The 27,738-nt window shown below is 39.8% G+C and overlaps 1 protein-coding gene and 1 long non-coding RNA gene across 4 annotated transcripts; one reads left to right on the forward strand and one right to left on the reverse strand.

Moving 5' to 3' along the window:
* Positions 1-7: 7 nt before the first annotated feature.
* Positions 8-12,838, reverse strand: LOC110066269 (uncharacterized). 2 transcript variants are annotated; one of them, XM_020773475.2, is made up of 14 exons: positions 12,720-12,838; positions 9,384-9,565; positions 7,810-8,056; positions 7,229-7,476; positions 5,991-6,303; positions 5,564-5,740; positions 5,096-5,246; positions 4,686-4,882; positions 4,180-4,418; positions 3,787-3,967; positions 3,456-3,623; positions 2,967-3,238; positions 2,304-2,495; positions 8-1,666 (listed from the first exon to the last, which is right to left on the reverse strand). In XM_020773475.2, exons 1-14 carry the CDS (start codon positions 12,745-12,747, stop codon positions 1,070-1,072), a joined length of 3,192 nt encoding a protein of 1,063 aa, XP_020629134.1. In that variant the 5' UTR covers positions 12,748-12,838; the 3' UTR covers positions 8-1,069. The 2 variants fall into 2 exon arrangements, with proteins under 2 accessions (XP_020629134.1, XP_020629136.1); XM_020773477.2 differs by having other exon boundaries at positions 9,384-9,562; positions 12,720-12,761.
* LOC110047254 (uncharacterized) lies at positions 12,349-26,802 on the forward strand. Of its 2 annotated transcripts, XR_016204144.1 has the most exons (6): positions 12,349-12,508; positions 12,711-13,804; positions 15,407-15,500; positions 15,737-15,856; positions 17,228-22,670; positions 26,104-26,802. It is a non-coding gene; the product is annotated as an uncharacterized LOC110047254 (long non-coding RNA). The 2 variants fall into 2 exon arrangements; XR_016204143.1 differs by lacking the exon at positions 15,737-15,856.
* The last annotated feature ends 936 nt before the right edge of the window (positions 26,803-27,738 follow it).

A 27,738-nucleotide genomic window follows, 5' to 3' on the forward strand; every position in this document is an offset into this window, starting at 1 on the left:
CACGTACTGTCGTCAAATAGGATGTTTATTTCATACATTCGCGCAAAAATGAAATTGGCTTTGCAAAAGCACCATTTCAGTTACAAAGTATTTTGACTTGATTAAGGATTTCATTCACACAATTATGACTTCGCCCAGACACAAAGTCTAAACCGGTAGCTGATAACACAATAGAAAGTTTTCCTTCAACTGTAAGGGGAGACTCCTTAAAACGTTTTCCTTAAACGAAGTTAGATTTTACATGACGACTGGCAAAAAGTTTGTAATGTAATGTTCACACAAATAATTTCCTTCCCAAAACTACACAAAAGCTAAAAAGTCATCGCTATGTTATACTAATTCCTTACATGGACTGCAGCTTCTTAAAATGTATTGTAAGCGAGAGATACCTCAGTTAAGCAAAATTCTCCAATTTTTAAATGTAAAGGTACTATACATGCGCCACGCGAGCAAAATGAGCAAAATCTTGGGCGATGATTCTTATGAAAAACCTCAAAACTACAGATTCGAAAAATTTGCGATCATTTTTATAGTTTTCACACGCTCAAACACTGTTGTTCAATTTTTAAACCCAGAATTTTATTGGATGGCGTTGGTGGAATTACTAAGACGCACTGTATGACACTGCACCTGCTTATCAAAGCATGTTAACATCCTTCAACCTTACACACAAGCTGGCCTTGATGCTAATTTAATATTAATGCTTATGGGGTACGCAGTATAATGTCACAAACTAATTACTTAAGTACACAATAACTAATTTAAAGTAAATGATTGCAAAAATCAAACAACGTAAATTAGAAGCGTAAAGCAGTAAGTATACAAATCAGAGACTAAACACACTAATACTAATTCAAGATGTTCTGTTTTTCAAATTGAAGCTTTGCATCGGGAACTTCTCAGCTAACAAAGTAAGGTGCTGAGAGGGTGCCACGACGGCCGAGTGAGCACCGAGCATGACATTCTGCGTTTCAATCGCATTCTGTACAAGCATATTGTACAGTTTGCACGCAATCTGCACACTCTGGTTAAGAAAACACTCTAAAACTTTCTAATATCTAGAGATAAACTAATCCGTTTCCATAGGTTGTTCCAGCTGCTGTTCACCAGGAGCACTCGTCTCTACTTCACTTCCCAAGTGGGAAGGGTCCGCCGAGGCCTGGGTAATACTGTTTGTAGCGTGGAGTGCAGTTTGAGCCTCCAGTACTTGCTGTTCGCCAGCGGTGACAGCGGCAGCAGCCATTTGAGTCTGTATGAGCTGCTGATCAGCGGTAGCTATCAACAGGTGAGGGTGTGACTGCGCGGCAGCCATGGCGGCCAGGATTTCGGCTGGTACGGTAATGCCCAGGGTGTCAGAAGCCTCCACCGTCACGTGGCCAGTCTGCATGGCTTCGCCGATCGCGGCCTGTACATCAGCGCTGGTAACAGTCGTGCCATCGGTCACCTCCATGATGTGCACATGCCCCGGTTGGATGCCTACAGCCTCTCCGACGGGCACCTCAGCACCCGAGGTGGGTATGTCCACTACTTGTGGCATGGTGGTGCTCACCACCGTCTCCACCACCGACTGGGCCACGTCGCTGGCAGAGATACCGGCACTGACTGCAGCTTGGGTGACAGGGTCCACCAACATGGAGGCTCGAACCGTATGGCTGTCTTGCAAGTGCTGTAATTAATGGGAGAACAACGCTTGCTACTTTAATTTATACAATGTATCTCTACGTTAGAAACATGGAACGCGAAAATCTTAGATAAAGAAGTTTCACTCAACAATTTGGGGTTTCAGAATAGCACGAGACTTTCACGTAAGTTCCGTACCATTTTGCGGACTATCATTTATGATGTCTTGGAAAGGAATGTTATACTGACAAAGAAATCGTAAAAAATATTGTGCAATTCTCGTAACCTGGTTACAATGAAAGTCAATCATCCAATGTATACCGCAAAGAAGAACAAAAAATTTTAACGCAATTCCAAGCTAAACGTTGTACTACTCTGAAAATTCATTGACTCAAACAACTGAAGTTGCAGTCATTTCTCTAAGGTGGTTTGGTTCTTGTTCAATAAGAGGCCCTACAAAATTCGGGTTATTGTAGCGGAATTGTAACAACTCGTAAAACTTATCCCCATTTTTTTAGTTTCTCTTCAACTCCTATCAAATTTTCGCAGTCGTGTCATGATAATGAAACACGTGTCGGTTCATATCGACATTTTCCCAACGTGAATAACAGAAACTGTATGACTAAGCAGTAAGGAGAATTTTCGTGAACACGCCAACGAACGTTGAGCACTAGTACACAAACCTGCTGCATAACAGCGTCATCTTCACTGTGAGTAGTTTCTTCCACAGCCACAACACGTGGGGTGTCATCTCCCTCGGCGGCAGCTGCTACCACCGCTTCACTGACAGCTACTAAAGCCTCGGCTAACTGTACCTCAGCCTCAGTCCCCAGGTGACTGATGTTCACTGTGGACATGGTCTGCTCCGACAAAGTCTAATAAGGAAAGTAGAAACACAGGAAAATCTTTAAAAAGTTATTGCATTTACTCTAACGAAGGCGACAGAAAGGCTGCCGAAAATTCAGTATTTAAAATTTTTTTGGTAGGTCAGATGCAATTGCTTTTTACCGATGAGCGTACAATAGTATAATTGTTCAGTCTACATGTAAATAAATGATTGCCGGTAGTCTGTTTCCTCTTTTGCTGGTAAGCACACGAGGCTTTTCCGTTCGTTTGTTCATTTGCTTTTTTCTGTTGACGAGTCTGGAGCAGTCCCTAACTATTTTTTTTTTCTTTTGTTATGGGGAAAGCAAATCCGAGGTCATTCCTCTCACCTACAGGTAACTACAATGTAGTAGTACAAGATAAATAAGGAAATCACTTTGATTTTATTCTTTTGTTTGGTTTAGTTTGTTTGTTTGTTTGTTTGTTTGTTTTTGGTTAGAAACTTAAGCCATACAGTGTACCTGCACTACAGACGTACATGTAGCCCCATGTGATCGTTCATCCAAGATTTCAGTGTCAGACTGCTCGTCCTTTTTGGTGCGGATCCTGACCTGTCCGTCACCCTTGTTATGTACCTTCATGTGATAGCGGAGAGAGGCCTTGCGAGAAAAGTCCTTCTCGCAGATCTCGCACTTGAAGGGCTTCTCGCCAGTGTGGATCCTGAGATGGTTGTTAAAATGGCTCCTGTGGTTGAACTCGCGGCCACACTGCTCGCATTTAAAAGGCCGCTCACCTAAATCAAATATGATGAACACAAAAATTAAACACACTGAACAACCTTTCCAGCAACATTTCGCTACTGAAACAGAGACGCAGCCACTTTGTTAGGCTACATACACTTCTCTTCGTCAATTAAAAGGAAAGGAAGTGGAGCGAAAGAAGAAAAGAAAACCAAGAAAAGTGAAAGAATAGGGGGAAACAAGGGGATACATTAAGAAACTGTTACATACCTGTGTGGGTTCGGATGTGTTCCTTCAGTGTGCTAAAGCGAGTGAACATCTTCTCACACTCGCCACACTTGTACGGCTTGTCCTCGCTGTGCACTGGCAAGTGAACTTTGAGATCGGTAGACCGAGCAAAGCGCCTTCCACACTCATTACACTCAAACGGCTTCTCCCCTGAAACAAACAAGCAAAACAAAGTTTTCTGTAAGAAGGCAAACAATACTACAATAGTGTCCTGTAATTCACATGCGATATGAGGTAAGTAACATGGGGACAAGGCCATCATGTTTTTCCTTTACTAAAAGCTTTCAACAGACAGAAAAGCAATCAACCATACCAGAATGCACAATGGCATGACGCTTGAATGTGATAGTGGATATGAACTCCTTATCACAGAGGTCACATTTGAACGGCTTCACTCCAGTGTGTCGTCCCATGTGAGACTGTAGCTCAAGCTGGGTACGGAATGTCTTGTCGCACTCATCACATTTGAAGGGTTTGTCTCCAGTATGCACTGCCTGCAGAAACAAAAGAAGCCACCTCAGTGTTACTCCTTAGCTAGTCTCAGTACCCAACAAGAACCATTTCCAGTATCTCTGCGATGTCACAACTGATATTTAACTTAGTTGGCACCCTTGAAATCTAAAGAATGGAAAAAGGCCAAAGAACTAACAAAAGCACCCTTTCGAGGATGGGCGATCCTTTCGTAAGAATTTGTTATTCCACTTACCTGATGAGACTTGAGCCCAGTCTGAATAGCAAAGCCTTTACCACACACATCACAGACGTAGGGCTTTTCTCCAGTGTGGGTCCTTATATGATCCCTCAGTCGAGCTGGTCGAGTGAACTGCTTTGGACACATATCGCACTTGTAAGGCTTGTCACCGCTGTGGGTGAACTTGTGCTTCACGAGGTCAAACGACTGGATGCAGGCAAAGTCACATTGATCACATTTGAAAGGTTTCTCCCCTGAAAGAAAATTTAGCCCCACAGGATCAGAATATATTTGGAGATTGATCCAATCTATATTTGATGGTCAGGATAAATACTGTAAGTTGAATGATTGCATTAATCAGATTTAAAATACCGGTAACTTTGAAGTTTGAATCATAAAACTTAAGCTGCTCTCGACGGTTGAAGGCAGTAATCATTTTGACTTCAATATTGCTCTTGACTGAAGTTGTACAGTAGCATGGATAGTACAGTACATGTATACAGTGGATGTGTGTGCCTCACCTGTGTGAATACGGTAATGTCGTTTGAGATCGTCATAGCGGATAAAGGCTTTCTCACATTGATCGCATTTGTGAGGCTTTTCCCCAGTGTGCCTGAACGCATGACGTGACAGCTCTGCAGGTGTCTTGAAAGCCTTGTCACAGCCTTCCACCTCACACTTGTGGGGCTTCTCTTCCTGATGAACTCGGCGATGAACCCTACCAAAACCAAAATACACACAATTAGAATCCAAACAGAGCAATTTGGTGGGAGTCAGACCAATTTTTACTTTGGGGTGGGAAAGGCATGTAGTAGGTACCGTCCCCTAGTTCGTTTCCCCACCCAACCAAGCCAAGAACGTACAGACCATTACACCCAGCATCCAATAGAAAACATATAAAAAACTACTTTAAAATACATGTTACAATTACCGTAGTGATCCCGGGTTGTTAAATGCCTTGCCACAAGCTTCGTGATCACAGATGTAAGGTCTGTCCTCTGAATGTGACAGAACATGGGATCGCAGAGAACTGGGGTTGTTAAATGCTTTGTCACAGTACTCACACTCATATGGCTTCTCACCTGTACAATCATAGCACAATACACCTTGAGCACTTACATTGTGCTAGGGAAAAACTGGCACAAATTTAAAAAAGAGAATTATTATTCTCAATGAAATGATCACAAATTGCTTATTTCCAAATGCTCTGGATGCAATGTTGTAGCTTCAATAATTATTATATATTGAACAATAAATCAAAAAAGTCAAAATTGAAAGTATGCCACTGCACCCTATTACATATTGTGTACAATAATTATGTTGATCTGCAAAATTTGTCAAACTAAATTTCTTATGAACTGCCCAAAAGATAATAATATCACACATGTAATTATTGTACCTGTATGAATGAGCATGTGCTGACGCAGGTTGCTGGCATAGTTGAAGATCTTGCCGCACACATCACATTTGTGCTGCTTCTCACCAGAGGCATGTTCTCTCATATGTCCGTAATATGACCATGAGCGAATGTAAGATTTCCCACATATTTCACAGGTGTATTTGGGTTTGCCATCCTCTAAAAAATGTAAACACAGTGGTGCTGTAATCGTAAAACAATTTACAGCACTGACATTTGTCACATCTACACCATGAACAGCACCATGTGATACAAAAACATGCTGTGTTCATCATCAAACATGTACATGTACATTATACCATGTACAGTACATGTATTTGTAAAAATCTTCGTGGTAAAAGAACATCACAATTTCAATACAATAACTTTGAAGGCTAAAGGCAAGGATGTAAAGCGAAATATAACTCACCATCACCCTCGTTCTCGTCTCCTTCATTTCCACCTTCTGCCCCATCCACTGGCGTCTCTATCACAGCAGGATGAACAGTGACAAGAGTGGCTCCCTGCTCTTGAGCTACAGCAGCAGCTGCCTCTGCACTGGTGGCAGCAGCAATAATAGCCTCTGTGTTGGTTGTTAAGGTAGTGGAACCAGTCGATACCCCTGTGTCTGTTTGTGATGTTGCCAAAGCTGACATCTGAGTGACACTTAATGGCACTTGAATGGTTTGGCCACCAGGAAGCTGGATTGTTTGGCTTGTTGCTCCTGGTTGTGAGGGACTTATCTAAAACGCAGAGGGTAAAGGTACACTGTAAAGTCTGCATAGAACCAAGTGGCCCAATTTCAGGCTGGCACTTACATGTACGAATACTCTGGTTTCAGGAGCATCAAGCACCTAGGAGTATTTCTACTCCACCCTGGATGGGACACTTGTCCATCCCAGGGTTACCCCTACATCAAATTTGTCAGTACCCATTTATACACCTGGGTGGAGAGAGGCACAATGGAAGTGAAGTAACTTGCCCAAGAATGCAACACAATGTCCCTAACCAGGGCTTGAAACCCAGTCTGCTGAATCTGGAGGCAATCACACTAACCATGCAGAGGCCACCACGCCTCCACAGCTAGACAGGTAAAACTGTGCAGTGTGGAGCAATACATATGGGTTATTGACCAAGTGTGAGGTCAAGATAGCTGGATATCGGCCAAGTTCTTTTTTTGCGTGATTATGGACCAAGACGGAGTCGAGGTCCATAAACACGCAAAAAAAGAACGGGTCAATATCCAGCCATCTTGACCGAATAAACTTGGTCAATAAAGGAATTATTATATGGCTTTCTGGGAAATTTCTCTGGCGGGACACGGCGGGTAGTCCCGAGCGGGCAAGATGGCTCCATCTTGCCCGCTTGGGTAGCCAATCACAGTGTAGGATTTGATTCATCTTGCCCGCTCACAGAGCTAGCCATATAATAAAGGTTGTTATTGAACACCTTTCAACTCTAATTTACTATTTCTGTGCAGCTGCATACATGTGTACAATGAACATTAATGTATATCTGGAGTAAGAATATTTAAAAAGTACCTTAGATTTCACGATATACATGTACATGTAAGTACTGTATTGTGTCAATTTCATCCACACTCGTATATTTAAAAATGCATTAATTTAGCATTATGCTGCTAAACACAAGTGTGATTCAAAGTCTCACCTGTAAGGTAGCAAGTGGCATTTGACTAAGAGTAGCCTGAAGTGAGTTAAGAGTGCTGGGATCTGCTGATGTGACAATCGGAATGAACCGAGCAGGAGACTGGTGCTGAAGGTACTGTATGTCACCTGTGGCAGACTGGGAAAGAACTTGAACTGCTATCATTTCAGCCTGCATGGTGGAGAGTGTGGCCTGGTCCATAACTTGAGACAGAACTGATGTAGGTATTGTCGTAACCTCAGTGGAAGATGCTGTGGAATAAAAGTTCCATAAATGCATTACAGAACATTCACAAGGATTTCATTGACATTTTCAGAAGGAGGGCCAGTGGGTAATTCACAGGTAGGCAAAACTTTTTGATCTGAACTTTTATATACGAAAACCTCTCTTCTAGATAGTCAAACCAGGTGGGCGAGATCATCCTCACAGCCAGTCAATTCGCCCAGTACCCTTAATGAAAAATTTACAGTTTATAGACTGTATTGTTGACTTAAATTGAAGGGAAAAAAAGGTTTAACATTTCCAGTCATTACAATTGAACCCAAGAAACATCTGAATGAGCCACTGAAGAGCTCTGACATTACCATTATCGATAACCATCTCCTCCTGAACCAGGCTAACCTGCCCATCACTGGAAGTCACCTCAGTACCACTCCCTGCCTCCACTACCTCCAGGTACACTGCTGGTTGGTCTCCCTGCCCAGACTCCATGTTGGCACCTGGCTGAATTGCAACATACAAGGTTTGAGGCTGCTGTGCATCAGTGTCATTCCCTGATGTTGCAACTTCTTGAGGCTCCACCTCTGTTGCTGAAACAACTTGGTTATTATCCTAGAAGTATTGGACAGAGTGTGAGTTATTTAACAAATAGAAACCATGTTCTATGTGTTTCTATGGAGTTTTAGTATAAATCTACCAGCGTTCTATCACAAATACTGCTCTCTGATTGGCTACACTACTCACTATCTATTCTGTGATAGATAGTGAGTAGCATATATAGCAGTGTGCGCATGTTAACAAAATGGCGGCCACCTCTTGGCATTTTCGAAGTGTCTGTGAAGAGGATTTAGATTCATGAAGTTCTGAATGACTAGTAGATTTATACTAAAACAATTAAATTATTCACTCTTGATTTCTATGCATGATGGTTGACTCAGGTGTGATAGAAATCTCCAGGTCATAATCTAATTGCTTAATAGAAACAAAAGTGGAAGTTTAGGAGAACAAGAAAACATGAGCCCAGTGGCGATTGTTTCCACAGCTTTTTTGAGTTCTCCTAAACTTCCACACGTGTTTCTATAACTTGATAAAAACTTGGAGAAAATGTTTTCTTTTTCTTTTAGAAAATTTAATGACAAAAAAAGAAAACAAATTGTTTACCCTGATCATCAAAAATGTAAATTCTTTTTGCTTGCGCCATCATTACGTCAACAGCTCATACTAGTTCTGTGTTTCTATCGAGTTATAGAGACACAATTTTACACCAATCAGCATCCTCATTTTCTTTGGGCTATTTTCCAAAAACTTTTGGCTACTACTTAATCGATATAAAATTGTATTATGCTTTTATCTACAATCATGGACAAAAGTCTTGGGACAAATTTTCACTTTTGGCGCTTTTGCGTACACGCCACTGAGGCGCGAATACAACTTCACCTGCCTAACCTCGCCCCCCACCCCCATACAATGTTGAAAACCACTACGTGCAATTTCAACTGATTTTCAACATTGTGTTGGGTGGGGAGGGGGGACAGCAACCCATTTATAAAGGATATAGCAGCATTTTCTTCATACTTCAGTTCTAAAACACAGATAATCCGTTACATTACATAAGTGTCCCAAGGACTTTTGTCCACAATTGTAGGACCCTGTACTATCAATGAAGTCTGTATTTTTTAGCCTCATCAAGGTTAACAATATTATTTTAAAAAATCTGAAACAGATCTGAAACCTGTCATAACAAGCCAGGTAGTAATAATGATAAAAACTTGATTGATGTGCCAGTAAAAGTGGCTAACATGTACAAGTAGCTGAAGGATCACCCTATACCGCATAAGACAGGGAACACCTACATGTACGTGTAACTAAATTTAAATTTCAAATTCAATAAATAAAAACTCAGAATAATAAAAATAATTATAAAGATTGATCTATTTACCTGCTGATCTGCTGTGACAGCTGAGCCATCTGCATCAGAACCCTGCTGTGCTTGTGGTCCTTGCTGTAATACTTGCTGTTGTCCTGTGTTTGACGCAGTTTTAACAGATGACAGATCTGATGTTCCTTCTGTCTCTGCACTGGATTCCAATGCTGTTTCGTCTGTTGACACCTCTCTAGCTGCTGGTAAACATAAGGGAGAGGCACATTTCCATGTACTCAATATTCAGAGTGAAATAAGTAAAACTCAAGTAATCCTGCAAAATTTTGTACATTATTATTATGTGACATGGCGACAAAAAAGGAACCTACATATAAGTATGTAAATTATTTTGTTCATTCTTTTTTGAGATAAAATTAATGTACCTACAATACTCTTTTTGTTTTCACAGTCCTTCAGATTCCATATGTGTTTACTTAGTTCAGTTACATTTCTGTACTGTTCGTTTCTGAAACGTTCGTTTCGGTACAGAAATGTAACTGAACGAAGTAAACACGTATGGAATCTGAAGGACCGTAACATAAATTACGAAATCAAATGGAGGAAAGTAAAACAAGCGAAATCGTATTCAAACATCAACAACAAATGTAATCTCTGTTTATGGGAAAAGTTTTTCATCATTTGTAAACCAGAAATGGCAACACTAAATCAAAGAAACGAACTGACATTGACCTGCAGACACTCTAAGAAATATCTGTTAAGTAATGTGATCGCTTAATTGTATTTTGTATACAAGACCGTCACAATTCCATCACCCAATAACATCTCGACATGTCATGCTGTAAGGCATTGTTCCCTATTTTAAATGTGTATATCTAAGATTGTAACCATTTTTTCTGGCAGTTGCCTGATGTTTGCTTCACAAGAAGCATGAAACTTAGAGTAGCCAATAAATGTGTTTGAATTAGTCCAACTCCATAAATCTATCTCTAAAAAAAAGTATATATACAGCTTATATGCCTATAACTCATACTTTCACAAGCTACATACATACATACATACATACTTTATTTGCAACTCCCCAAAGGGGCTTTCCAGTTACAAACGGAATAAAAAAGATAAAAATATGTCAATTAAAATGAATAAACAAAATGGGAAACGAGTCTAAAATTAATGTACTACTAGGGGACAAAGAAACACTGCTGAGTCTTGATGGGAGTCAAACCCTTGACCTGCACACCAGTTGTATGTTCTGAGTTACATGAAGGAGACTTGTTGCTACAGAGCTTTATCATTTACTTGGTTATACTGTATGTGACACGAACACAGGCCGTCAAACCTGTATATAACAGCCACCCTCAGGACTTGAGGAACTGGCCGCTTTATACAGGTGGCCACTTAATATAGTTTCACTAAAAATACCCACTGGGCATCATCTAATGTCAGTTTTAATGACTTCGTGATACAGTATGGTACTATACTTCAGCATTTGCAGACAACTGGGAAGCATTAACGATACTAAATGGGCAATTATAAGCTTAAAGAAGTTTTGCACTTGTTATTTCTTTATAGTGTTAATGGATTGCACTTCAAACACATAAAATGACATGTGGCTTAGTTTCCATTCAAAATAATAAAGAAAAGCAAACATAGGACTGCTAAAGGGTGGCTGCCTAATACAGGCAACAAATACAGCATTTGTATGAGCAAAAAAATCAGGACTTTGAAAACTGGCTGCTTAAAGGAGGGTGGTCACTTAATACAGGGTCGTTATATCCAAGTTAGACTGTACATTTGAACAGAGTACACTCAAAAATTCTGCTAAAATTTTCATCAAGTAGAACTTCAACCACAGCTCATAAAATAATGTTTGATACATGTCAATGACAAAATTCTGATTGGTTTTGGGCCTTTTCCATGTTTGTTTTGCCACAGCACATACATCTGGGGAAATTGATAATGCTCATACTTTGAAAATGAAAATGGAAATGGCAAATGTGGCATGCTTTGAATTATAAATCCCACATGTTGGCAAAAGTAATTGATAAGCCTCTAAAATAATGGTGTCACATTCAAATCATCCTAGCTATGTTGTGGAGGAAGTATTCTCTTTGAATGTAAAGTAAAACTTTATTCAAACTCTGTGGTGCATTAAGCTCAAGGTAATCAACTATTAAGTTTAAGAATATAGCTTAAGATATTTTTAAGAAGACCACTACATGTATGTTGATTTACAAACTGGTGAACAATTAATTGCACTTCTAACAATAGTTTTAAGATCAAAGGCTACATGCACTCCAGGCATCATGTTTAAATGTTTCAACTTCGGCAAAATTGACTGAAATCCCTGGGACCACACTTTGACTCTGCATTCCAAGTCACTTTCGCAAAGTTCCGACTCACGTATTTCGCTACCAAACACGAGAAAATTTGCAGATATGTATCAAATCGGCTCCAAAACGTCGATGGATAACTTCAAATTTCCACAAGGACTATATATTCAACCAAGGGTATGAAAAAAGACAAACGACATTTCGTAATACTTGCCGATCGCCACCACACAACTTCAAATTGAATTTTTAAAATCACGACGGAACGCGAAGAAACCACTCCTTGTCGCGTGTGGAACCGTTACGAAATACCCTTTGTGAAACACAACCGGCTTCAATAAGTAAAATGACAAATAACATTCAATTCGAAATACAACCACATTTGGAAAACTACACATAATGTGAACGTCGATCCTTCGAAAGAAGGAGAGCGGCTAACACAAGTCTACAAAGCCCGAATAAACGCTCAAAGAGTGAAACAAAAGTAAAATATGGCGCCGATCGCTCTGCCGTTGTTTGAGCTTCCAGGGCTGGCAAGTAGAGAACGAAAGTTGGAAAGAATTGGCGCCTCTGCTTCGAATCTTCTCGCCCTTTACTCCTCTTCACTTTCTAGTCGATGGAAAGCGATGAAAGTAGAGAAATCTTTAGGAGGGTCAGCGGAAATCGTAGTATCTTCCACAAATAATCCCGCTGACCTTCCCAAAACGACAAACAACGCGGTCAACCTCATGGTTGGCGGAGGGTCCTCATATATTCGCTGTTTTTGCACGCTTTTCACTTCCATGTGGTAATTAACTAACTCAAGGAAGGATTTAAAGCATTCGTTAAGAGTTATAGAGTTGTTTCACACGGCAAGTAAGTGTGTTTAGGCCGCGAAAAATCGTTTGCATTTGTAACGACTCCGAAGCGAATTTTGGCGGGCACACTTTACGGGCCAGTTTTGAATTCGTAGAGTTCAAGATTTGTATTTGGTTGACTGAAAAGGCATAAAAACTGCTACTTCAAATTCGTCTTTGACTTTTTTCCAATAAAACCGACTCTAAATTTTGTTTTCTAGTCGCCTTACCTTCTTCTTGGTTGCTTGAAGACGCCATGTTCTGACGAATACACCCAGAATCCTTTGCGAGACGTTCCTTATTGCCTCTCGATCGATCTCCTGGCCCTCTCGATCTGGACTTTGAACAATATTTTGTACCATCATCATAGCTTCTTTAACAGTAAAAGTTATATCTTTGAAACTCGCCAAGAGTGGGCAACCTCTTCCTCTGAGCCATTATAATGTCATTATCTTGAACCCTTATTACTCCCGGCCGATCCCATTTTGGCCGTTCAGTTTTTCATTGTGGCCGTTCAGTTTTTCACACTATGACCGCTACGAGCTTACTCAAGTATAGTAACCTGTAAAATTTTGAATAAACTTTCGGTATTTTGAAAGATCTGTTGTCATTTTTGTAAGAAACTAATTTATTTCTTTTTCTTTTTGCGGGGTAGTAAAACTTAGTGTCTGGCCACACCCACCTACCGCCACCCCACCCCTCCACCCCCGATACCTACGGGGAAGGTCAAGATAAAATAGAGGATTCAGGGTGCCAAACTCAGCCATTCCAACCCACTGACAATTGTTATTTACAATCCACTGGTTCGTTGTCAAAATCGCTTGGTTGACTACGAAGGCGGGGAGGATGAAACTGTTTATTTTCAACAAAAATGTTTGGAAATTCAATTTTCGACAGTTCAAATTTCGACCTTCAGAAAATCTTCCAAACAACTTTTATTCCATGTAAAGTATCCTGTTGCTTCGGCTAAAATATGATTGTTTGTTCGTTTGGAGACACTGAAGGATTCTGGTCGTAAAAACTTAGCCTTTAAAATATTTTGGCATACATTGTAATATATTAGTTATTATGCAATTAATTATTCATGTATTTATCGTACTTTTAGCACGTGGAAAGAGACCGGAGAACGGAGCTAAATTTGAACTTAGTTTGCTAGTTCCTACGGGAAATAAATCAATCAAATCAACGATGTTAGCCTCAAAAATTCGTCGTTCATGCTGCTCAGGCTATCTACGTTCATGTGCTGCAAGTATTAACGAAAGGAACTTGGTGGACGCGTCGTCAAAGAGTTGAAATCGTGTTCTCTGTCAAAGAGGTAAGCCTAATCAACCAACTGTTTAATAAGCTTTGATGGAGTTGCTCTCAACAAAAATACGGTGAATTTTCTTTTACATATGGATTGTTTCGTCTTACGTATGCTCTAAACTGTTATTAAGTTAAACGCAGGAAAGTTAAACAAGCTAAGCTTATGTATAATATAATATGCTTATTGATAATGACGATAAGCTTAATTTTATGCAATTAAAAGTTGCTTGCCTTGGTCAGTTTATTGATATCTAAATTCCCATAATCATGTGTGCATAATTTTAAGTTTTAAGTTCTCTTCAATGATCTTCCCTTCTGTAGACTGAGGATATATTTTCTGTTGGCCTTTAGATTAAAATGGTTGCTGCCGGGCAGGTGCCGTTGTGAAGGGTAATTGCAGGTTTTCAGGCAGCTCAGTTTAGTCTGGGATAGGGTATACAGATCAGACAGTTTTGGTCTAGAATAGGGTATAGTTTACTGGGAAAGCAGACAATGTAAAAATAATTTAGTCTTAGGAACAGGGTTCAATTACCCGAGGTTCTATAATAGAAATTAAAACTCAGAATTGTGAAGTAACTTTGTAAGATATTGGTTTAGTTAGCGTATGTTGGACTACGGCAGAGATAAAGTTTCTGCATGGAAAATACCTAGTCTGGTTTAGGATAGGGTAGGGGTTTTTGATGCCTAGTCTAGAATAGGGTTTCGAAATCAAGCTGATCATGGTCTAGTATATATCTAGGGTAAGGGCTGTAAGTGTCCTGGCGGCACACTCCCATCCAAAGATTTATAGGGTACCCACCTGGGAGTGGCGGGGGTTACTATTTTGGCAGCATCTGGCAGGTCTTAAATGGGGTTGAGGGGTGAGAGGTGTTGCCATTTCCAATATTGAATGCTAGCCATACATACATGTGCTAGTAAATGGTGACTTGTCTAAAATGGGGGTGAGACATGAAGGATGAGGGGTGTTGCCATAATCTGACATTATCAAAAGCCAACCATGAACAGACTATACTAGCTAAGCTGTGGATTGTATTTAGGCTATTTAGGATTTTGTATCTGAGTGCTCTACAGGCCCACTCTCAACCCAACACCCCAGTTTTACATGTAGACCTAACAGGTACCACAACATCAGATCTGTTTTCAGGACTTGATAATGATAAGTCTTTTCTCAGTGATCCTCTCCAGTTTTTATTGGTAACTGTACGAATGTGAATGCAATAAATGACATATAATTATATCCAGATACTACAAGTGATACCTGTACATGTATGTGATAATTCTCTCAAAACTGCACTGCGAGCCTGTACAGTAGGTGTGTGCAATGAGGGCTTTTCTCCTGTAACTCATAATTTTATGTGAAATGGGGAAATCATCAACTTGTGTGCATTCAGCTGCACTGAAGTGATGTCAAGCTTCTTAATTGTTAAATTTGCCTGCTTTCAGTGGATCAGTTTGAAGTAAGTAACTTTTGCAGGCCTGCAATGACAGGTAAAAAATAATGAATATTGTAGTACCATTGAAATAATTCATCTACAGTATGACTGTATGTTGTAAATGATTTTAACTATGCATCAACCTTATGTGACCACAATTTTTTTTTTCGATTCTTCAGCGTGGGTAAGAGGCTTATTAGATGATGTCCAGTTCTCATGATTAGTATAGAGAACAGGCAGGAGGATAGCTGTGAGCTTCCGAATAAACCACAGGTTAGTGTTAGCTAATGTTATTAAAAATATTCTCAAGTCAGTATATAGATGGCCATGTAGGAAGCATGGTGGTGTAATGGTTAGTGTGCTGGACTCCGGATCAAGTTGTCTGTGTTTGAACCATGGCTGGGGTCACTGAGTCTTGTTCCTGGGCAAGACACTTATCTCGCAGTGCCTGTCTTTAACCAGGAACATTAAATGAATAAAACCCAATTATTGGGGTTAATATCTTACAGAATGCTGGAGAGTAATAACCTGCAATGGAGTAAAATGCTAGCATTTCATCTAGGGGGAGTAGCAATGAAACTGCATTGCCATTGCCTTCTGCATTATTATGGGACAGCATAGCTGCAGTGGTAAGTTACAAATTAACAGCAGCAAAGTTGCAACATTACTTCCTTCCCTCCATCATGGGTGTCCTTCGGGAAAAAAATCGTACACCCCCTAGTTTCAATAAACTCTATACTATATATCAGAAGAAAGTTTAATAAATGAAGTTTACGATAAGAATACAATTTGAGCAAGTTTTTCTTTTAGGAAGTTTTAGGGGCTGTAAGATGTGAAGCGACCGAGGGTTTTTGTATTGAATTTATCAGCTAGCGGATGCCACCACACAAGCAAATTGGCTGCACAGTCTTATTCACAAGGCATCAATCAACAAAAATGTCGAGCTTTTTCAGTATTCTGATTGGTTGTCTAGATGTCCGCATCTATAGTTAGAGTAGCTAAAAATATGTAAGACATGTTGCTTTAATGGAGGCCTCGGGAAAAATATGTTAAATATCAAAATTTCCTGACATACTTTCATTTGTCATTATCCCTGGAATGTTCTGGCGGAATTTCACAAAAATCCATCAAATCTTCATACCCTTTAAATTCGCTCAAAGTGGAGGTATTCCTCCCAAAATCAAATGCGTGATTTTAGCTCGTAAAGATTTGTAAACAACTCACACCACGCCAGGAGATTATCTCACCTTATGAAACCGCAAGCCAGTGGAACAACAGGACCTCCCAGCATCAATGACAATGGATCAGGATTTCCCAGGAAGAGTATCGCATTGCAACATGTTTTCTATCTCGCTGTCACATTGAAGAGAAAGACACTGCAACAAACAAAGTAGCCAAAGGCAAAAGAACAAATGCGTGATATAAACAATACCAAATAACATGAAATTCAAGCTCCAAAACGAGCGTTTGTCACAAAAATTTCCCCTGGCGGTTTTGTCCATTTAGCGATTATGACACCTTCCTGGGTATTAACTTTATCTGAAAAGACTTTTTTCTATTTAAATAACTTGGCTGCTTTTTTGAGATTTTTAATCTTTTTCTTTTGTAAAATGAAGATAAAATGACTGACTTAAATTTTGTCAAATAAAAGAAAAAAAAGCAATTTTGGTCCCCTTGAAGGTGGGAAGTAACCTTAATTAAGATGTAACTCACACACTTTTGCAAAAATCCTGTTCAAGATTCACAAACTGGTTGGTCATGTTTATCTCTGCAGCTGTTATAACAACCATGAAGTCTTACCAGTGCTTCTCCAGTAGTGTCAAGGTTTTTTTTTTTTTGGTGACGGGGGTGGGGGGAAGGGTTGCTTCCTTATCCCTTTCCTTTTCTAAAGGACAAATTCAAATTACAGGGGAAATTATCAGATACTACAATAACATGTATCTTCAGGTGGTGCAAGGCTTTATTATCAATTCTTAACTTTATTTTTTCCGCAAACATAGATTAAACAGACTGCGAGATCACACAATGTCATTAGAGCTGGAACAAGTATCTCAATTAACCTGGACAGGAGAAAATGGTTACATTTTAAAATTGCAGCTAAGTGTTCAGTTCTGTTTAAGGAATATTCTTTTGTTAATTAGGAAATGATAATTAGATGCCCAGTAAGGCTGTCTTGAATTGGCTTGCACATGGGAGAACTGACAAAATCTTCCCAGTCTAGAGTGTGTTGAAGATTAGATGTGAGTGTTTAATACTCGTCAACAATAGATGAGCTTGGGGAATGGTGCTTAAAAGGATGGTGGAAGCCATGAGCAATCTGGACCAAGTGTGTAGGGTATCCATGTGACAACCCTGTGAGCGGCAACCACCAGGCACCATCACACTGAACAAACAGTGGAACAAAAATACTTACCACATCCATTCCATGAGAAGAGGAGGGGTGCTGACCTGGGCAAAAAGCTCTAGGAGAACAGTCAGCAGCAAAAACATGCAGAATGACTTGACATGTGAAGCCAAACTGTAAACTATAAAGAGCCCAGGCACAAACTCACTTGCCACCCCACACACCAATCCTATTTGGGAGACTTCTGGCCAGCAAAATTGTCTTGTGTTTAACATAGCCTAGTAAATTACATTTAGCCACATTTAAACTCGTCAACAATAGATGAGCTTGGGGAATGGTGCCTTAAAGGATAGTGGAGCCACAAGCAATCCAAGCTAAGCACGAAGGGTATCCATGACAACTCAGTGTGAGTGGCAACCACCAGACCTTGCCCTCCTAGATGCTTGGAGGGCAAAGGTCCGCAAAGAGGGGTGGAGGCGGAACCAAGGCCCACCAAACGTTCCAAACACCAGATCCCATGCCCTGACAAAAAGGAGCAGAAACCCAATTAAACAAAGACAGATACATGCCAAGACAAAGAAACAACATGATGGTTTCTACAGGACTTATTTGATTGTAAAATACTAAAAACTGACTACATTGTCAATGCCCAGCATGACAAATGACAGCTCTAGGAACCACAGGGCTATACCAATCCAGGCAGCACTGACACAGACTGAGTCATATCCAAGAACTAAGTTTCTGAGATGGCATGAGCAAGCCACTCTCTAGCGGAGCACACTAATGTGGTGACCCAGTTAAACCTAACCTCCGTACCATGAATGGAAGCACCTAGGAGGACAGAATAACGATACTCAACCATTACTGAATACAAAGCAGCTAGGTTGAGCAATTAGGCCATGCGAGGGCCCCACAGTCGCTGCAGATCCTGCAGTGGGTCTAAACGAAGGATCATCGAGCAGCTGAAGATGCGAACTGCATGAACGATAAGTAGGCAGTGCTTGTCTGATACTCAGAGTTTCCATTTCGTCGCCTGGAATGCCATTCCTTACAACTACTGTTGCTGCTCCAATGTGAAACCTGTGGCTGGAAAACTTGCCTTGTATGCCAATTGATGATAAGATGTCGTGCACCGACAATGATTGTAATATAACACGGGATAATGGATGCCCATTACAAAACAGGAACAAAGGGCCTATGTGTAAGGAGCTGCCTTTATGGAATGGATCTGCTTTAGAATCCTTTACCCTGATCCATAGACGTGAAGGGGATGTGTTCAAATCAGCTACAATGCTGGCCACACCCAGGTTGATAGCAGGTGAAAAACTAGCAAGATTCGGGATGGTAATGTCGGCAGAGCAAAGAAAACTACAAAAACCCTAAATTACATGCTGCTCATACAGTGTTCTGGAAGGCGCAAGTCCAATGCACAAAAATTGCCACCACAATGTCTTTTATAACTGGTAAGCGTAACAAAGAGGCATTACCATGAGTTCTTTTAATTCCTCTAAGCACCGATTGCAACCTCAAGCATCAAATAAGAGGATCAGGAAAGCCCTGTTCGATATGCAAGAAGCAAACTGCCGACAGATAAACCCTCATGGTTGAATGTCCACTCATCCTTAGGGTAGGGTGATCCAGATTGATGAATCATATCGAGTTGTATGCAGAGGTTGTAAAACATCTTCAGGCCTGAGACATATAAGCTGCCCGTCAATGAAGTTAGTCGTTGCGCCAAGAAATCATGACACTGGGCCTCTAATGCAGAGGAATCAAGAGCTCCCAAAGCTGGAACCAGGTGCAGTTGTGTGCCGAGGGCCAACTGCTTGAATTCCTGCCAATAAAATCAGAAAAGAGCGTAAGTAATGTTGTTATGGATACCAGGAATATGCCACACACTGAAAGTAAAATTAAAGCAAACAGTTGCAGAAAGTAAATGATACAGAAACTGCACAATACATCGGAACTTAGATGTCCTGGAGATCAAGATGTGTACCACTGTCTCATTATCTGACCAGAAAAAGTACATGATATTGACACCACTGGGAACCCTACTGGTGCAAAGCTACCACTATGGTGAAAAGCTCCTTACTGGCGATGGATCGATGCGACTGCAGGGCACCCATGCACCACTGAGTCACTCAGTATTGAAGTAAACCCCAAAACCCAGCACGCCATCAGCAACAGAAGTCAGTTTTTTGGTCAGGAGGCAGCAGACTGCTCTGGCCAGCACATCCTCGATGCCACCAAATGAGTAGATGAGACAATAAGTAAGTAAGTAAGTAAGTAACTTTATTAATGAGGGTAAAAACACTTTACAGTCATTGACTGATAAACTCGTGGGAAAGGGAAAGCCAAGCAAGTGGCGAAATCTTTAAATTTGTGGCACATTGATCAGAGTCCGGGGGATCCGCTAGAATAAAGTCTTCAAGGTAATGCACCAGGTGTGCAACATCGTACCTATTCAAAATGATCCATTCCGCCATATCCACGATGGAATTAAAAATGTAACGTACATAGCAGAGAGCAAAGGGGATGACCAAGTCGAAGAAGAACTGGCCATGCCACTCCATCCCTAAAAGATATGGATCCTCCAGATGAACTACAAGATTGCAATGCATGTCCTCCACATCGAGCTTTGCCATCATAGCCACAGGCCCATGCTTGGCAACCGTGCAAGGTCTGGTTGACCTTGATATAGTGCATGGAAAACTGTCAGGATTGGTCATCATTTACACTTGAGCCCCAACGAGGTGACAAATCCATGATGAAGTGCCATTTGCCAGGTTGACCTTTTGGGTGATTACATCAAAACTGCTTATTTTTAAACTGGGCAAGGCAATCAATCAGGTTGGGCCTGCAACCCTATATCATGAAACCTCGTTTCCCAGATAATCATCAATCATCTTATTCTTTTGGCTACCTGTAATCTGCGAGCAGGGCGGAATCCCAGATGAAAACAATTATGATACTGAAGGCCCCAGAGAACATAATATCATGCTGCCTGTTGATTTGCATTCCCAGCCAAGTCCCAATTGAGTTCAGCAACATGCAAATGTGTGGGGAAGCCACCAACACTGTATGAAAGACGGGACACCCCAAAAAAGAAAAATTAACTAACTGGACCCAAAAGTCGCAATATAATCGCTAAAAGCAATTGGAAACAGAGTCACTTGAGACTAGACAAACGTGCCTAAGAGAGCAAAAAGGAAACAAGGCATGGTGGCGAATTTGTGGGGTAAGAGCTGCCAAAGACCTAAAGTCAAATGTCTGTGAAGATGACCCAGAGGCCCTTGGGGAATGGTCACAATGTTTGGAATCAGCACTGCCATCCTTGAAGGGCCAAGTGGTACACGAAGTTGCATGGTGGGAGCCTGGACATACATTGCAACGATGTGCATAATGGCAAGACACAAACAGAACCGTGGTATGCCCAATGATGGCTGAAGACGATCCTGGAGGCTCAAGAGATTGATGAACCAGCCACAATTATAGTAGAGCAATCTGGAAGATGAGTTGCGTCTGCATGTTTGCAGAAAGATTGATCATGAGCAAGCCAAACTCTTCAGGAAAATGGGGGTAGGAGGTACAGGGATCGGAAGTTGGCACTGCATCAGATCCTTCTAGCTGTGACGAAAATGATGAACAAGAATGAGGGAAAAAATGGAAAATTCCTCCATCCACGAATTATGTCCTTGATGTGCCAGCATTGTTTCTTCAGCTGGGAACTCAACACAAGGTGGCCATCCAGTAACAGCTGTGGTACTGGATTTTTCTGCACCAAGTTAACTGCCAATAATGTACTCTGTTCAATGTCTTTACCTGCAATGATCTTGTCCTACAAGGGCAAAGCAAGCAGAAAGCACACATAGGCATAGAATGAATTGGTTGATCAATGTGATAGTCCCCCTCCAGCAGCCAAAAAACCGATGGTAGACCTGTATAGCAATGACAGTGTGCTGATTTTAGAAGTGCCCCTGAACACACACTTGCAACAGGCACAGCGGAAGAAATGGGAGGGTTTGCAAAGCCTGATACCACAAGTGCTTGACAATAGGCCCTTTGCAGCTGGGGTCACGTGACCAAATTTTTCCTAAAAAATATTTATATTATGGGCTATAACTTAAAGAATGCCAGAGATGGATAGAGCGCATTGAAAATACCAAAATGGCCAAGTTTGAGGCCCCTGGAATTAAGGAGTAACTTTATACGACAGTTTGAATTTTCAGAAAATTTAGAGGATTCGTATGCAAAATGTTGCTGGAGAGCAAGGTCCTGCTCTCCAGCAACTTTTTCCACAGAAATCTTCTTATTCTTTTAAAAATTTGGACTGTCATAAAATCTCCTTGTTTAATGATGGGGGCCTCGAACTTGGCCATTTTGATATTTTCGACATGCTTTTTCCATTTCTGGCATTGGTTAAGTTATAGCCCATAATGTTATGAAAAATAGGTCACGTGATGGCTTAGCTGCAAAGGGCCTATAAGGCGATCAACAACTGTCTCTGTTGCTTAAAGTGGTACTATGACAAATATTGCATATTTTACACATTTTTCAAACTCAAATATCTTCGGAAGTAATGCAGAGATTTGCAAATGGCAAATGGTGTCTTTATTCTTTCGTGGAATTCTATGTGATACACCTAAAAAATCAAGGGGTAAAAATATGATCATAGTACCACTTAAAAACAAGCTTTAGGCTCAAACTTGAGTCAATTTGGAAAACATGGAACCAACTATTTACCTTAGTGACATAAATTAAAATACAGGAAAGCTATCAATCTGTACAGATGTACATTTTATAAGACCTGGAAAGAAATAAGCAATGGTCCACAGAGCCAAATTACAAAATCTCTCCCTCTGTCTTAGAAACACCACTATAAAACTACATCACTTTGTGAAACTAAGATTGCTTTGTTTTGTAGTTGCAGATATGCTTCATGTCTCCCCCAAGGAGTATGGGTAGATCTCCCATCAGTTGTGGAAAGTGCATGTGAGGAACTATACACTGGCTTGGTTATACATGGATAGGCAGTGAGATTGAAATGGTGTAGGACCACAGTCTGGTCATCTCTGGAGTCTGAAAATCGAGAAAAAAAGGTTAGGGGTGTATTTGATATTGCAGGATAACTTGATATTTGAATGAAAGTCTTCTCAGTCGCCGTACAAGTGTTTTTCATGGAACATTGAAAAATGTTTTTTATTCAAACTTGGTTCATCAATTATCATCTTGTTGGTTACAAGGGCATTTACAGCAAAATGGAAGAGCTTTAATTAAATTATAGTAAAAATGATTAAAACAAAACTGTAATTATGGAACTGAATTTTTCACTTCACTCACTGAAAAGGCTTTCATTGTCATTTACCCATAGCAGTATGGACTCTGGACTGGACCATAGACTAATTTTTACTCAATTACTTTATGAAGAATGATAATTAGCATAAGGTGGCTGGCAACAGTTTCCAGCTCTTTCCAGCAGTTATACTTTGGCTGATCAATATTACCCCATTTTTCAAATTGTGATACACATGCTTAAGTTACAAATTCTTACAAAGTTCAAAGAATTTTTTGGTCAGGTTTATTAGCAATCTCAAACTTTGGAAAATTTCCTGGCATACAGTGGCCTCCACAAAAATACATTGAACTGTAGTTTTGGCCACTTCTAATACTTTCGATAATTTTAGGTTAAATCTATCGAGGAACAAGATATTTTGTTGGAATATTGTAAGTTTGACTGGCTATTGTCCTACCTTGTGACATTGGAAAGCTACTTACCACACGCAGGCAACCCAGTTTTGGCACCAAATTTAAAGATTTGAGGCATGAATATTTTCATATCTTTCATTTTTAACAATCTGTTTTGTTTTCTGGCATTTTAAATTTCTTTTTGGGAAAATTCATAAATGTAGTAAACAACAATGACATGAATGTGGTAGTAAGAACAATGGTTTGCTTGTGGTTGGCTTTCACTCTAGTTTGTTTTCGATTTCAATTAAAATTCATTTTTGGCTGGGACAATACATTGAAGAACAATTACATGAATATCATTGAAACAGCGACTTTAACAGGATCTCTTTGTAAATTAGGTGAGCTAATGAAAAGGAAGATTTCTTTGTTGGAGAGCTATCTATCTTTCTGTCTTCAAACAGCACAGGTGAAGGGGTCCTTTGCATAGGCTTCTCTTGTTAGCCTCGCTCGTGGAGGCGAGGGTTGATGTTTCGAACGTTTTCTCTTCAATTGTGTTGTAGAAAAGTTTGTTCTGAGAGGTCGTAGCGACTCTCCTCTGAATGAAGGTTTTTTTCACCCCTGGTGGGTGGCTCTAAGTAAAGTGCGTTTATCGAATGGTTTTAATGGGCTTGGAAGTGGGCGTTCATCGAGAACTAATCTGTTTTATGAATCTTTCACCTGTAGAAAGACCGTTTCTGTTTCCGAAAAATCGTTTCTATTTCAGAAATTTCTGCGTGGGTCTGAAGGGGTTTGGTTACTCGCTCATTATCTCTTGTCTGTTTATTGTCCAGAAGGAAGATATGTCTTCTATAAAGCGTTTCCAAACTAGTGGTTTAAATTCTTTTTGGTGTAAGAGTTTTGTTTCATCCTTAACCACGAAGGTATTAGCAAAGGTGACTGCCATTTTTGTCAGTGCCCAGGTCTGCACCATGGGTTTGTAGGTGGTGTTTTCAAGTAAACTGGAATGAGTTTTCTTGACCGGTAAATCATATGGGTCTAAAAGCACTTTGTGGAGTTTTCGTGATCTCATTTGCCATGCTGAGTGTTCAAAATTGCTTCCAGTGGTGTATTGCATGGCATATAAACAGTTGATCAAGTTTATTGCCAACTTTTAACTCAAGTTAATTATTAACTTCGTTGAGTAGTCGAATAAGAATTAGTCGATGGTCTAGTCCAGAGTCCAGAGTCCAGAGCCCAGAGTCCAGAGTCCAGCCAATCTTTACCAGGTGACCAGTTTCCATATTATCACTGGCGGCCGCTAATATTTATTCATATTGGTCGTTGGAAACTTTACAACGACATTTAAGTAATATATCAAACAAAAAAGTCCGTGTTTGACCACATTTCAAACACCGAGGAGAGAGTTGAAAATAGGACGCGCAGCGGAGTATTTTTGACGAACTTCGAGGTGTTTGGAAATGTGGTCAAACACTGTCTTGAGTGTTTGATATATCTTCTCGATCGAAGCGAAAACTATGGAGAAAACGGAGAAATAAAATCGTGAAAATCTATGCTAAGTAAGATCAGATATCCAAACGCAGTCACGGTCATGATTTCCTTTATTCAAACTCGATGAATTATTAATGAGTTTCAGAAAAGAGTATGAAAGGGACTTGGCTCCTCCTACCTTCTACACCATCTGATTTGCATTTTGGTGCTGCACGTGGCCAAAAGCTTTGGAAAATTTTGCGTTTTATGCAAATTTTAAGTCCTCTGCTAGCATTAAAACTATAGTTACAATTTCTCAGGTCAAGTTTCCCGTTCGTTTCAGTGACAAGTGAATTATAACCGTCATTAGATGCAATTAGTAGTCAAAGAAATATTATATTTACACTTTAAGCTAAATTATTTTGCTAGCTTGGTGTATTAATTTCAAAGCGAAAACTTCCCAGAAACATTTCAGGAAACGGCCAGTATCTGTCGGGTTTGGAATAATAGCGGAGCTCCAAGCGGAGCCCCATACTCATATAGGAAAGAAAAGGAAACCCATGAGTTGATTTTCTCATGGTTATCATGGCTAGCGGTATATCTCGTGGGCGCGTACGCACGACGGCGACGACGACGACGACGACGACGACGGAGTCGCGCAACATGGCGGCCATACTCCAAATAATAGGTTGACAGAGATATGCAGCCTTGGTTTACAGTGTACTTCTTTGATATTGGACATCCAAGTTACGATCAATTGACACCTGTCAAAGTAAGGTATCCGCTGACCACTATCACGTGACCATATCGCGGGCTCAAGTTTACAGCTCATCGAGGTCGAGTGTTTTTTAAAGTTGACCGCTGACCAAGTGCTGTTTTTCGATTGGATCGCGGGCTCATCCCAGGTGAACTTGTTGAAAACAGGGCAGGATTGTTCGGAAGCAGGTTAACGCAAACCCAGGATTAAAAGTTAACCACATTATAACTTTTTCTTCTGTACAAATGTTTTTTGCTGCTTTGCTTTGTGTATATAGTGATTATTAAAACTCAAAACAGAAGGTCAAACAATATACAGAAAACCTCAACGCAAAGTTACAAAACTCCAATCAAAATTCTACCTTTTTTTGGGTTGGCTTAATTTGGGTTACAGGAGCTACGCTTTTAGGCTGGCCTAAATCTATATATTATCTATATCATAGCTGTATCGCTCGGTAGTACAAAACAGCTTGTCGCATTTCAGAGTTAAAGCGCCTAAACAGCGGCGAAAAAGCGGCGAAGTACATGTAACAACAAACATGTAAACATTTAACGTTTAAAGATTTAAATATTATGGTTGTTGAGTAGTGTATTTATTTGTCTCTTTTAATTTTCTTACAGATTGCTGAGAAATTATTTCCCGTCGCTGCCTCAAGTCGGAATCAAGCACGACCATAAACAAGTTTTAGGAGACGTGGTGGAAAGTAAATTAATGACCCAAGATCGCAGCTCGAACTTCGGATTTTCGTCTAGTTCAAGCAGGATTACTTCAACGCAGTAATTACTGACGCAAGGCAAAAACACTTTTCCATTCCAAGATGGTAGATAAATAAGTAGCAAGATACATTTTCTTTCACAATGTCATGTCAATTTTTTTTTCGTAAAAGTTATTTCCTTGTTAACATCGGTTTGACCGTGTTTAATTTTCCCGCCAAAAGACTTAGAAAAAATACGGGCGCTCAAAATACGCATGCGCCGTTTTTTTAAATTTTTTTTCTCTTTAGTTGCTGTAAGTAACCTCTGTTAAAAAATTGTTATTTTTCCCGCCAAAAAAGTTAGAAAAAATACGGGCGCCTAAGATACGCATGCGCCAATTTTTTTAAAATTTTCCTAAGTTGTTGGTTTCGTCAGTCTAATATACTCTTTAATTATATATTTTTATTTTTTTGTCAATAAAATTGTATTCACTTGTTTGTTATCTACTCTCTTTACTGTAATTAAAACTAAGTCAATAAACGCAACAAGTTGTATTAGCTTTCATTGTAATTTTTATTATCTCTTAAAGTAAATTCAATAAATAACAAGTGTTTTGTCCGTTAATTACTTTTGCTTATCTTAATATTCTTAAATTAGAATTCGATTAAATCAATAAAAAGGTGTCAAGAAAAAATGTTCCCTATATATATACTAAGACTTTTGGCGGGAACATTTTTAAACATTTGCACAGCGTTTCCCCTGACAACATTTTTGACAAAAAATTAATAATGGCTTCCCTTGAAATTTTCCCGCCAAAAAAAATGTAAACACCACCTCGTGCAAAAATATTATGGCAAACAAATCTTTAAACAACCGTTTCGCGAAATTTTTCAGCCGTAAAGCGTATTTTTCACTCCTTCTATCCCGAAAAATTTCAACCAAATATATCCGAAACCAAGTTTTAAAACTTTGCACAAGATGGTGTTAACATGCACTGTAAAGTTAAGACCTTTTGAGTTGCCACTTCTCGTTTGTAACACAGGTAAAATTTAACTCGAAAACGTAATGAAAAACTAAATTTCAAAAAACCTGGCTTACGTGATTTCTGAACACTGGAACAATTTAATCGTATTTACAATTAAAATTCTATATCCAATTTTCCGCAAGCTTAAGCGGCGACGACATAAGCGAATTCAAATATTTTGGCGCCACAAGGGCGAAAAAGAAGCATAATTCAATTCCTTCGCTCCATGTTTTACAAATTTGCGACAATATTTTAACAGAGCTGAAACAGTGTTATTTCAATCTAACTCTGATAGCAACTCGAAGTTATTCATTTGTTTTCCAAATATAATTTCATATTTCTTGGTAATCTATAGCGAGGATATGAGCAAATTCGTATTTTTTGTCGCCACAAGGGATCAGAAGTATGACAATTCCATTTGCTTTGCTCCACGTTTGTAAAATATTGAGAAAATGTTTTAACAGACTTGAAATATTTTGATTTCAATCGAACTTTCAAATCAACTCGAAGTTATTTATTGTTTTCCAAAACACTCT

The sequence above is a fragment of the Orbicella faveolata genome, unplaced genomic scaffold (assembly GCF_042242905.1).
Source record: "Orbicella faveolata isolate gen_17 unplaced genomic scaffold, um_ofav_v1 contig_47, whole genome shotgun sequence".
Taxonomy (NCBI): Eukaryota; Metazoa; Cnidaria; class Anthozoa; order Scleractinia; family Merulinidae; genus Orbicella; species Orbicella faveolata.

What these genes read in the sequence shown, in the direction of transcription:
- LOC110066269 (XM_020773475.2), bottom strand. Translation starts at nt 12,747, where the DNA reads ATGGCGTCTTCAAGCAACCAAGAAGAAG. An exon ending in GCACATGCTCATTCATACAG is followed by an intron (nt 5,247 to 5,563) that starts GTACAATAATTA and finishes ATGATTGTACAG; the next exon opens with GTGAGAAGCCATATGAGTGT. An exon ending in AACAACCCGGGATCACTACG is followed by an intron (nt 4,883 to 5,095) that starts GTAATTGTAACA and finishes TGGTTTTGGTAG; the next exon opens with GGTTCATCGCCGAGTTCATC.